General features: G+C 35.9%; 1 protein-coding gene across 2 annotated transcripts in view; it reads right to left on the reverse strand.

Annotated features, from left to right (window-relative positions):
- Positions 1 to 13,117, reverse strand: part of LOC102873576 (protein CASC4-like) — a 141,261-nt gene that overhangs the window by 71,556 nt on the left and 56,588 nt on the right. For both annotated transcript variants that reach the window (XM_006882952.1, XM_006882951.1), the window contains exons 2-3: positions 9,485 to 9,539; positions 2,655 to 2,757 (exon numbers count right to left, since the gene is read on the reverse strand). In XM_006882952.1, coding sequence (XP_006883014.1) covers positions 2,655 to 2,757; positions 9,485 to 9,539 — 158 coding nt within the window. The remainder of the gene's footprint in view (positions 1 to 2,654; positions 2,758 to 9,484; positions 9,540 to 13,117) is intronic.

Consider the following 13,117-nt stretch of genomic DNA (forward strand, 5'->3'; position numbering starts at 1 on the left):
ATAAAAAATTTTAAAAATCAGTCTTCCTTTCATCTTTGCTTTGAGAACAAAAATTGATAAAACAATTTATCTCTGAAATTGTGTATTAGATAATCTAAATCAATGAAACAGCAAAAGAGAGTAGAATTATTTTTGCATTAAGATTTTTATAGCTAGGCTTGGTAAACTGGTAGATAGTTGCTAATGTGCTGGCTATGAGTTGGAATGAACTCAATAGCAATAAGTAATTAAACTATAAAGTCTATAAATGCAAAAAAAAGATTTTTATAGCTGTGATGCATGTAAGATGAGAAAAGGAAAACTCTGACAGTATTAACAGCATTTGAGAAAGGTTAAACAATTAGTACATTAATATCACAAAACAACATATTACCTCTAAATAAATGAAAATCTTTAATTCTATGGACTTAAGGAATAGCATTGAATAGTGTTAGGTTAATATGTGGTGTGTGCACCTCAGAATTCCTGAGTAAAAATGTTTTATCAGTTTTGTTCTCACAGCAAATATGAAGGAAGACTGTTTTTAAAAATTATTTTATTCATTTGTAAATATTTTTCTATAGCTCTACTAGTTTTGGTTTGATAATTCTAATTAAATGCATATGCATGTTAATATACATACATAAATTCACATTTATCAATTTGTTATTATATAAAAGGTGCTTTAAAATCAGTGATTATTTTCAATTTTTAGAAGGGTTTTTTTACTGGCTTATTTTCTTAGTCATTCATTGTTACACATTTTCTCCCCCTCTCTCCTCCAGAGCACTTTGCAGTGCATCTCTGGTTCCAAATTGTTGTCATACATATAATACCTAGTCATATATTCAAATATTTCCAAATTTTGGTGGTACTGTGGTTGTTAGATACTGTTGAAACAGAACCAAGTATTAGCTTACTCTCCAGTGGGTTTTCAGAAGCTATAAACTTCACAGGAAGAGATTGCCTGTCCTCTCATAGAGCAGCTGGTAGATTTGAACTGGCTGCTTTTGGTTTAGCAGCACAACTCTTTACCTGCGTAAGGAGTAGATGCAATGATGTGGGGGTGGCCATGTCTAACTTCTACCTGCTTCATAAAGGGGAACTGTCCCCATCATAATATCCATAGCAGTAAACAGACAGCCGCTAGGTTAGACACACTATGCCCCATGCTCCTGCACCTGTTTCTACTAATCAATGGGTTCAATATTTGTTTTTGACTCACAGACTTTACTCACAGTTGTGGTACCAAGAGTGGAGTTTATTAGGGAAAGAGATTGGGGAGTAGAAGGAGCAAAGACTATCCCACAATGCAAAGTCTAGGTTTAGTCCAGCAGTCCCAAACCATATTAATAACAAAACAATTCCTTAATTAGTAAAATCCCTGGTTTTAGTTCAGCAATACAAATTCAAGAAGCCTCTGGTTTCCTCAATCTTCCACAAAATTTGCCTCAGAGCAGTTATAAGTCAGCTTTCCCCTCAAGTATATGGCAAACAAACTGTGCCAGCAAAAATTCAAGAAGCCTAAGGTTACACCTTGCCAGAGTGCTTCCCTCCACAGCAATGTCAGTGTCTCCAACATCACCAGGATCTCACTCTCACCAGAATCTTTCACTAGGGTCTTACTCCAGTCTCCCTCAAATCTTGCTGCCCAGTGTGGAAAACACTCTTTCTTATCCTAGTCCCACAGCTGCTAATGATTTGCAAGACCAGATATCTACCGTTAAGGTAGCTGGAGATCAAAGGGGAATAACGTAACAGCTCAAAAAGCCAACTTTTAAGATAACAAGAGCTCCCTTTTGGTGTGTAGGTCTCAAATATAGAAGAAAAATAAAAATGATTAAAGATATAGTAAAGATGCTTAAAGAGTGAAAGGGAGAACTACTAGAGTTCTCTAAGAGGCTGTACAACTTTATCAGCAAGATCTGAGATGTGAGCAGGTAGCTGAAGCAAAGCAACAGCTAACACTGCCATTCACTCATTTATTCTTGGGGTAACTTCCAGCTCTGGCTTCAGAGCTGGTAAAATTTTCTGTCTCACAATGAACCCTGAAATATAGGCACACTCAATACACCTTAGGGAGATACAGTGGCTTAGTGGTATGGAACTGAAATGCCAAAGCAAAGATATGAGATTGAAGCTCCTCTGTGGCAGAAAGATGCCCAATCTCCTTCCATGTGATTTACTGTCTCTGAAATCTTACCGGAAGGTAAGCTATGGTTCAGTTGTGAATGGATGGTACACAAAACCAATTAATACACCTTAAAGAAATGTTTTATTTTCTTTAATATGTAAAAAAAAAAACACAATAAAATTTGTGAAATGGTAGTTTATGTGGAAACATCTCAAAAAAATTGTGCCTTGTAATGTATGCTTGGGACTTGGCTATTTGCATCTTTTTAAATTACACAATCAATCTAAGATATTTTTTATGTATTTTAGAATTGTTACTGGCATCTCTCATATTCTGCTTTTTGAAAACAAGTAAGTTTTTAAAGAAAGATTATAAAAATCATCCTTGCGTTGAATAAAAGTGAATGTTTAAAGATAATAGAAAAGTCACTTATAAGGCCTTAAGAAAAGGAAGGAAAGGAAAGCAGAAATGAGAAAGGAAGAAAATTAAGTCTAAAAGGTAAACATATATTTCAGAATCATAAACATTTGTTACATCTTACCTCTCGTATTCTAATCTCTTCACAAGGTAGGTATTGTTCTTCCTATAGTCTTGAAGCTGGTCTTCTTGTCGAAGAAATTCCTGACGAAGCTCAGCAAGTTGCTCTATCCACACAACATAAGTAATAAAATTTACTTACTGTAATATTTTCTTGTTATAAATATTTTGTTGTTTTTGTTTTTTATTATTCATTTCAATGAACATTTACAGAGATTGTGGATTTTCATTCATTCATTGTTGCACTTTTCTCCCAGCCCACCCCACCCCACCCCCACCCCCAGTTTGCTCTTCTTTAAAAGCAAAAGAAAAACTCCTTCATTGGTATACAATACACCTCCCACCCTCACCCTGAGTATACTCCACTCTGCAACCCTCATTCCAAACTCTTATGATAATCATAATGCCCTAAAATATATTGCTTTTAAACTTTTCTCTCACTCATCGGCTTCAATGCAGTATACATAATTTATCCAGTTTTTCTCAGTCTTACCCCCACCCGAATGTCAGCCTCATTCTACAACAGTGGCACCATGCAATATTTATCCTTTTGTGACTGAGATACTTCACTCAGCATAATGTCCTCCAGGGTCACCCATTTTGAATAATATTGCATGAGTTCCTTGTTTTTCAAGCAGCAAAGTATTCCATTGTGTGAACATACAACAGCTTCTCTATCCATTCGTTTGTTAATGGGCATTTAGGTTGTTTCCAACTCCTTGCTACTGTGAACAAAGCCGCGATCAACATGGGTGTGCATATATCTGCTTGGATGTCGGTTATGGTCTCTTTAGGGTATATTCCCAGTAGTGGAATTGCTGGGTCAAATGGTATCTCTATTTGCAACTTTTTGAGAAAGCGCCATACTGCACCATTTTACACTCCCACCAACAGTGAATAAGGGTTCCAGTCTCTTCACAACCTCGCCAGCATTTGTTGCTAACTGTTCTGTTAAATTTTGCTAGTCTTTCTGTGGTGAGATGATATCTCATAGTTGTCTTCATTTGCATCTCTCTAAGAGCTAGGGATTTTGAATATTTCTTCATGTGCTTATTGGCCATCTGAATGTCTTTGGTGAAGTGTCTGTTCATATCCTGTGGCCATTTTTCTATTCGATTATTTACCTTTATCTTCTTGTGGTGCTCAAGTATTTGATAAATTTTAGATATAAGTCCCTTATCTGACATGTCATCACCAAATACTTTTTCCCAGTCTGTGGCTTCCCTTTTTACCTTGCTGGAGAAGTTTTTGGATGTGCAAAGGGATTTGATTCTTAGAAGGTCCCATTCATCTATTTTATCTTCTCCTGGTTGTAAATTTTTCAAGATACTTGGAAGACTGTTTATGTTGTGGATTAGGACTACTAAAGTTCTTCCAAGCTTTTCTTGAATGAAGTTTATAGTCCTTGATTTTAGTCTTAGGTCCATGATCCACCTTGAGTTGGTTTTTGTATATGGAGTGAGGTATGGATCTTGCTTAAGTCTTCTGCAGATAGTTATCCAATTTTGCCAACACCATTTGTTAAAAAGGCTGTCATTTCCCCACTTAACTGATTTCACCCCCTTGTCAAAAATCAGCTGACCATATATAGGTGGGCTGATTTCTGGGTTCTCAATTCTATTCCATTGATCTATGTGTCTGTCATTGTACCAGTACCATCCTGTCTTAACTACCATGGCAGTGTAGTAGGATTTTAAATCAGTGAGTGGGATGCCTCCTACCTTTTTTCTATTTTTAAGGAGTGCTTTGCTTATTCGGGGCTTCTTTCCATTCCAAATGAAGCTGGAGATTGCCTTTTCCATCTTGTTGAAGAATGGGATTGGTATTTGTATTGGAATTACATTGACCGTGTAAATTGCCTTTGGTAGTATTGCCATTTTCACAATATTGAGTCTTCCTATCCATGAGCAAGGGATATTCTTCTACTCCTCCAGGTCTCTTTTTGTTTCTTGTAGTAATGATTTGTAATTTTCTTTGAATAGATCCTTTGTGCTTCTAGTTATACTTACTCCCAAATATTTTATCTTGTGATTAGCTACTGTGAAGGGCATTGTTTTTCTTAGCTCCAGTTCTGTATTCTCTTTGTCACTGTAGAGAAATCCAACTGATTTTTGTATGTTGATCTTGTGTCCTGCTACTTTGCTGAATTGGTCAACTATGTCCAATAGTTTTCTTGCTGAGTCTTTAGGGTTTGTATACTATCATATCATCTGCATAGAGAGATAATTTTACCTCCTTTTTGCCAATCTGGATACCTCTTATGTCTTTCTCTTGTCTTAATACTATCGTTAAGACTTCCAATACAATACTGAATAAGAGAGGTGATAATGGGCATTCTTGCCTAGTTCCTGTTCTTAAAGGGAATGCTTTTAACCTCTCTCCATTGAGAATAATGTTGGCTCTCAGGTGTTCATAAATACTTTTACCATATTGAAGAAATTCTCTTCTAGTCCTATTTTATTGAGTGTTTTAATCAGAAAAGGGTGTTGGATTTTGTCAAAGGCCTTTTCTGCATCAACTGATAGGATCATGTGGTTCTTGTTCTTTGCTTTGTTAATATGATGAATTACTTTAATTGTTTTTCTTATATTGAACCATCCTTGCATACCTGTTATAAATTCCACTTGGTCATGATGGATTATTTCTTTGATGTATTGTTGGATCCTATTGGCCAATATTTTATTCAGGATTTTTGCATCTATGTTCTTAAGGGATATTGGCCTAGTTTTCTATTTTGGTGGTGTCCTTTCCTGGCTTTGGTATCAAGGATATGTTTGCATCATAGATTGAGTCTGGGTGAATTCCATCTTTTTCTATTTTCTGAAACAGTTTCTGTAGAACTGGTGACTGTTCTCTGAATGTTTGATAAAATTTATTTGTAAAACCATCTGGTCCAGGGGTTTTTTTGGTTGAAAATTGTTGTATTACCTTGACAATTTCTTCTTTTGTAATGGGTCTGTTCAGATGTTCAATTTCGGTTTGTGTCTGTTTGGGTAGGTTGTGCGTTTCTATGTTGTTTTTTAACTGTAATATTTTCTATTGAGAACTTGGTGGATATTTTAAAATTTTATACCCTTCTCAATTCCTTAACTCATACTCTTAGTGACTTAAATCACATTGCTAATCTAATATTTAATTACCTCTTATAATCCAAAAATAATGTAATTTATTATAATTATAATAAAATTCATTTTTAAAATAAGTCTTAATGGCTTTCATGTCAATCTGAAATTAAAAATTATAACTTTCCCCTAAATATGTAGACATTAATACATGTTATGAGGAAGTTAAAAAATAAAAATCCATCTAAGTCTATACTTATCTGCTTTATAGAAATAGGAAATTTCATGTTTTCAGATATGCTGGTTATTTCACATATACTGTTAAGCTATTTAGCATATACCAAAATTCAATTATCAAAGCTCACAGTTTTCAGACTAGGGCTGAAAGCTTTTAGTTGTAATGAAACAAAATGAAATTCCAAGCTAGCTGGTAAATTAAAACCTGAGCCAGATGTTCTTCTGAAAACATTTAATCTGTAACTATTGGTCCCACATTTCCTAGGTTATATACTCCATCATCATCTGAGTCTAAAGATAAAAGAAGAAATGTAGAGAAAAAGAAATGCTAGTTTCTTGATTAGATAATTTTAAAATTAGCTAAAGAGGCTTATGGGTTAAACAAAATAGTAATTTTTAAGTTCCTAAACAGAGAACAGTTATAAACAAAAACAATGATCTATATACTATTTAAGCCAACAACAGCTTTTAAAACTAAAATTTAAAAAACAAGCCTAAAGTATAATTCATAAACACAATGTACCAATGTTAAATAAAACCAAACTGTAGCATCTGCTTTTAAGCAAAGTTTATAGTATTCTTAAAATATTGGCAATTTTTATTTATGATCTTCTTATTGTTGCTATTATGTAAAACTATGTCAGAACTGACTCATAGCAGGTTCTCAGAGGAATAAATTGCACAGGAGGGGATGGGCCTTCTTTCTTCCCCAGAGCAGTTGATGGATTGAAACTGCATTCCTTTGGGTTGACAGTAAAACTCCTTATTCAATAGGCAACTAAATAAGGCACTCCAAAACACTCTTAATGTAAGTTTTTTAAAAAGTAGATAAAATCGTATCTTTATAATTATACACGTGTAATAAAAAAGGCTAGGCTAAAAATATATCTAAATAATACAAGTAATTCTATTTAAGATTCTGAGTTTTGTCACAGTGAACATTTGCTGATGTATATAAGTTAAAAATTTGACAATATGCCTAATAGTTAATTATATAGTAATCAAGTACCAAAAGCTATGAAATTCCTATAAAATACTTGTAGTTAGTGTTATTTAAAATGTGCCTGAGTATAAAAAAAAAATCTTTCTTCTTATGCTATTAATCCTCTAACATAGTTAATAACCATAGTTTTCTCAGTCCTCCCTCTCTCCAGATGAAAGTATAATGATCTCAGGCCACACAGACCTAAACAACACATCTGAGCTGTTACCTGATCCCTATTCCCTTTTTCTAAAATATATAGAGCTGCAAGCAGCACAAACTCTGGTTCCAATTATTTGTGAGGTTTTAAGGTTCTTTTCAAGTTCATGCTTCTCAGGGCAGAATAAAACGGAAGATAAAACATTATAGTCCCTTATGACTTAGACCTTTCCCCCCCTCAGTTCAATAAAATAAATGGAGACAAGCATCACAGATTTAATTATGTCTCTATAAAAAATATGTACATAATGATATAATTACCATAATGGATGGAGAAGAGACTGAAACTGTCAACAACTTCATCTTACTTGGATCCACAACTAACATCCTTGGTACCAGCAGTCAGGAAATAAAGAGACGCATTGCACTGGAAAAGTCTGCAGTTAGGGACCTCTCTAAACTATTGAGGAGTAATGATGTCAGTTTGAGAACTACAGTGTGTCTGATTCAGGGTATGGTCTTTCCAATCACTGAACTATGGTGTGTCTGATTCAGGGTATGTATGGTCTTTCCATTCACTTGTTATGCAGCTGAGAGCTGGACATTGAACAGGGATGACAGAAGAACTGATACCTTTGAGCTGTGGTGTTGGCACTGAACATCTCATGGCCTGCCAAAGAACAAACAAATATGTCTTGGAGTGCTCTTTGGAGGCAAGAATGATGAGGCTTCAGCTCATATACTTTGGGCATGTTGCTATGAGGGGCTGTTCCTTGGAGAAAGACATGATGTTTGGAAGGGTGGAAGGTTGGTGAAGGAGAAGAAGACCCTAACTAAACCAACCAGGTGGCCTGACACAACCTGGTGACTGCCACAATGGGCTCTGTATCAGGAAGTGTGAGGATGTCATAGGATAAGACAGGGCTCATATCTGCTATTCAGGGGTTCACTATGAGTCATATTTGACTTGACAACACGTTATATCAAAAACGATATAATGTGGATCATTACATGAAGATCCCCCATGATCTGAGAGTTGTAGGGATTAAGAGTTGAATGCAACACTCCTTAACCCTATCACAACTCTAATTTTATATAATCCCTAGGGTGTGGCCTGCAGTACCTTTTACCTCACTAAAGATAAAAGGGAAGGAAAAGGAACCAATCAAGGTGAACATAATGGCCATGGGTGGAATGTATCTTTTTTGGACCCAGGCTCCAACATGACAAAGCTCCTTGACACCAAGGAAAAGCAAAGATATCCAGAGGTCTCCATGGAATGTCTGGTCCACAGATGCTGACAGAAACAATGACTTTCCTTTAAAACTAACAGAGACCTGGCATCTGAATGCATGTAGATCTGGTATATTGAATTTAGACTTCTAGCCTCCTACACTGCAAGACAGTGTAAAAACTATATACTTGTGTCTGTTTTACATCTGTTTTTATTGTTGCTATGTGCTGTCAAATCAGAACCAATTCAAAAGTGACCCTGGAGCAGGTTTTTAGAGACTGTAAATTACATGGGAGAATCATCTCCCATCTCCCTCCTGTAGAGTAGCTGATGGATTAGACCCACTTGCCTTTGAGGTGGCAGCACAGCTCATTAAAACTAGACCACCAGATCTCTTCTCTGTTTAACAGCATTTGATAATTAAGACAGCAAGTTAACTTCAAAATGACTGTAAGGCTTACTAGATTTTAAGATTTAGAATGGCCTCCCTGCTTCCCCCCAAAATTTCACACTGACAATACTTGAAAATTCCTCTGTCAGAAAAGAAAGCTTCATTTCTATTTGCAAATTAAAGGCTTAAAATACCACTGACAAAAAAAAAATTATAAATAAAATATCAGTAGAAATGAGCTTTTAATTAGTCCTATTGACAACTAGTCCTTTGGACTGTTTGACATTCCTGTTGACATCCTGACTAGATTACAAGATTAAAATACATCTTTCAAATTTTAACTTGTATTTATTACATTCAAAGTAACATTAATTTTTAAAATTAAACCATTAGAAAAAGGAAAATATTTTGTGTTTTCTTTGAAAGCCTTATTTCATTCTGTTGTCTAGCTCCCAATTCTTAAAAATACTGAAGATTTTAGAAATTTACTGACTTTTTATCTTCGGAGCCCCTAGGTAGTATAAATGGTTCAAGGATATGACACCTAGTTGAAAGGTTGTAAGTTCAAGTCCACTTAGATGGACCTTGGAGAAAAGGTCTGGTTCTCCACTTTAAAAAAAATCAGCTACTGAAAATCCTCTGTAGTACAAGTCTATTCTGACCTACATGGGGTTATCATAAGTTGGAATAAACTGTACTAGACAGTAAATATTTTAGGGAATTTGTTGGTAGTTTGGTTTAATGTTTAATCTGTAATTAAACTTCTTACCCTTTAAATGATGTATGTCTGCCATCTGGTATGATATGTTGTTCTGTAGTTTAACCTGGAAAGAAAAAATTTAATTTTACTAAAGGATAGATAGCATTTTGCTGATATTTACTTTTTAAGTCATATGATCATGAAAGAAAGGAAAGATTTTGGTTATATTCTTTCTACCCTTCCTCTATTAAAGGTAAATTCTAATTTGGCTCATTTCAAAATTGTACAAGAATATTAATTTTATTTGGTATACAAAAAATAACTTTTAGTTAAATGTTGCTTAATAACATGTTTTTTTTTTTAAAAATCTTATTCAAAGAGAACTCTCACTAACTACATTAAAAAATAATTGTTTGAAATGTCAAAACAAAAGTAATTAATGTTTATTAAGCTTCCATATTGGAAAATATGTTACAGGCCTCAGAGGAGTATTTCAGGAACAAGTACATGAAATGCATTAAGAACATATCAAAATCTGGAGGCTCAGGACCATAGTTTAAGAGACATGAAGATCAACAGGTCTAACAATCCACAGAAACAATGTTCTACATCCAACTTTGTTGATCAGCAAATGGAATCTTAAAAACTTGTAAATAACCATCTAAGATACAGATAACTATTGTTCTTCCTCAGCCCAAAACAAGAAAGAAAATCAAAGATGAAAGGAAACAGTCCAAAGGACTAATTGATCACATGAATTTCAGCATCCACTACCGTGAGACCAGAAAATTCAGAGAGTATTTTTTTGGCTACCAACTGTTTCAACTAGGATCACAATAGAAGATCCTGGATAGAGGAGAAAAACATAGAATAAAACTTAAAAGCAAACGAATGGATAGAGAAGCTGTGGTATATTCACACAATGGAATACTATGCTGCACTGAAAAACAAGGAACTCATGCAATATTATTTAAAATGGGTGACCCTGGAGGACATTATACTGAGTGAAGTATTTCAGTCACAAAAAGGACAAATACTGCATGGTGCCACTGTTGTAAAGCAGGACTGACCTCGGGGTTGGGAGGAGACTGAGAAGAATGAGTTCAATAGTGTATACTGCATTGAAACAGATGAGGGGAAAAAGTGTTTAAGAGGGAAAATTATTAGATATTTTTGTCATGACAGGAGTCCAGAGCAAAGGCTGTATAGTGGAGTGGACCTGGGGGATGGATTGTAAAACAATGAAAGAATTTTTCTTTTACTTTTCCAAGAGGGTAGTGTACTAGGGGGGAAGGATAGAAGGGGAGAAAAGTATAACAATGAATGAATGGAAATCCAAAGTCTCTATAAATTTCCATTGAAATAATAATTTTTTTTAAAAAAACACCTTAAAGTCACTCACATCTAAGGATTTCATAAACTACCTCCATTCATGTATAAAGAAAACAAAACAAACACCTTAAAGTCATAAAAGCCTTCACTTACTGTTACTGGCCTGGTAGACACCAGTGGAACCCTGATACACTCTATGGCCCTTAGATACCCTCAATCCTGTACCTAAAATTACAGCTAAACAATGGGCCACTAAGGCAACTGTAATAGCAGGGAAGTATGCACTCCTTAGCATAATCAACCACATGAGACATAAAGGGCACTAGAAAGAAGGGCAACAAAATGGACTCAGAAGGCAGAAAGAAACAGAAAAGAAAGGTGAATGTATACATGAAACAAGGAGGAATTGAGAAAACCATTATTATATTATTAATTATATTGCAGGAATTGTAATAAATGTAATCAATGTCCTGAAACATGTGCATGAAATGAATGGAAAATTTATTTACTGTGTCAAATTTCACCTGTCATCTTGACTGCTGCTTTTCATATGCACATTAGAACACAGAGAAATGGAACTGATACTTTTTTTAAGTCACTTGTTTTTGCCTTGATTTATTTGGAGAACAGGCAACACTGTGTTGTAGTTGTTATGTGCTATCAAGTCGCTTGTGACTCATAGCGACCCTATGTACAAGAGCTCTAAACACTGTTCTATGTTCTATTCTGTGCCAACCTCACCATCTCAAACTCACTCATTCCCACCACTCCAGTCACAGAATCGATCCATTTCATCGAAGGTCTTCCTCTCCTGCGCCGCCCCTCCACTCTGCCAAACATGATGTCCCTCTCCAAGGACCAGTCCCTCCTTGCAACATGACCAAAGTATGTCAGAAGAAGCTTCAGAATCCTTGACTCCAAGGAGCATCCTGGCTTCACCTTCTCCAGGACAAACATGTTTGTTCTCCTACCAGTCCCTGGTATATTCAACATGATTCTCCAGCACCACAGCTCAAAGGCATCAATTCTCTTTCTATCATCCCTATTGACTGTCCAACTTTCTGATTCATAGCACATAATTGCAAAGACTATAGCCCCGATCAGGTGCACCTTAGTCTCCAGCCTGACGTCATCGCTCTTCAGTACTCTTGAGAGGTCCCTCACAGCTGACTTTCCCAATGCAATTCATCTCTTGATTTCCTGGCTGTTGTTACCAAGAGTGTTGACTGTGGAGTCAAGTAAACTAAAACTGTTAACTATCTCAATCTCTTCACTAACCATACTGATGCTGCCAATTGGCCCAGTGGTGAGAATCTTTGTTTAGGCTGACTAAAAACTAAATATATTTACCCTTAAAAAAATCTACCATAGCAAAGTTTAACAAGAAAACAAGCTACAAATGTTGGAGAGGATGTGGAGAGATTAGGACTCTCATGAACTGCTGGTGGGACTGCATAATGGTACAACCATTTTAGAAGGCAGTTTGGTGTTTCCTCAAAAAGCTGAACACAGAAATCCCATATGATCCAGCTACTGCACTGTTAGGAATATATTCCAAGGAAATTAGAACTGAGACATGAATGGGAATATGTTCTCCTATGTTCACAGCAGTGTTATTTGCTATAGCGAGAATATGGTAACAGCTCAAATGCCCATCAACAAATGAATGGACTGAGGAATTGTGGTATATTCACACAATGGAACAATATATGAAGCACTAAGGAATAAAGATTTTGTAAGTATTATATAATAAGGTATAGAGAGCATTATGCTGAGTGAACTCAATCTCATAAGGACAAATACTGCATAAGACTATTATTGTAAAAAACAGAAGGATAACTAGTACAATGTGTATAAATGTCCATAATGGGGAAAGTAGGAGGGAATGGGAGAAGGGGAGGGGTAGAAATCAATAGGACAGCAGAGGTTACTGCACGGATTGGGAGCAGGGGTGGAGGAATAGGAAAGTTTCAAAGGGACCTTGAAAAGACAAGGTAATAGTCAGCATAGACCAATCCTCCTGTGCAATTTACTACATCTTGAGAACAGGTGGAGGGCCAGCCTGGTCAGTTGGTTCTACAGCATATACCAACCAACCAATGGTAGTTAAAATACAATATGAAATACAATGCATGTTCTATATGTAAAATAGATGAATGAATGTATGAAACAACAAAAATTAAAAATTGTATAAAACGACACACCCCTGCAGCTCTGACCCACGACCCCCATCTTCAGCTCTGAACTTTGGGACTGGCCAAGGGCCGTGCGCAGACGCAGTGGATGGTGAGAGTGGACTTGAATCGGGACACACCCCTGCAGCTCTGACCCACGACCCCCATCTTCAGGTATCACATTGCCCCCCCCCCC

The sequence above is a fragment of the Elephantulus edwardii genome, unplaced genomic scaffold, assembly GCF_000299155.1.
Source record: "Elephantulus edwardii isolate Elephantulus edwardi_28Jun2011 unplaced genomic scaffold, EleEdw1.0 scaffold00026, whole genome shotgun sequence".
Classification (NCBI taxonomy): domain Eukaryota; kingdom Metazoa; phylum Chordata; class Mammalia; order Macroscelidea; family Macroscelididae; genus Elephantulus; species Elephantulus edwardii.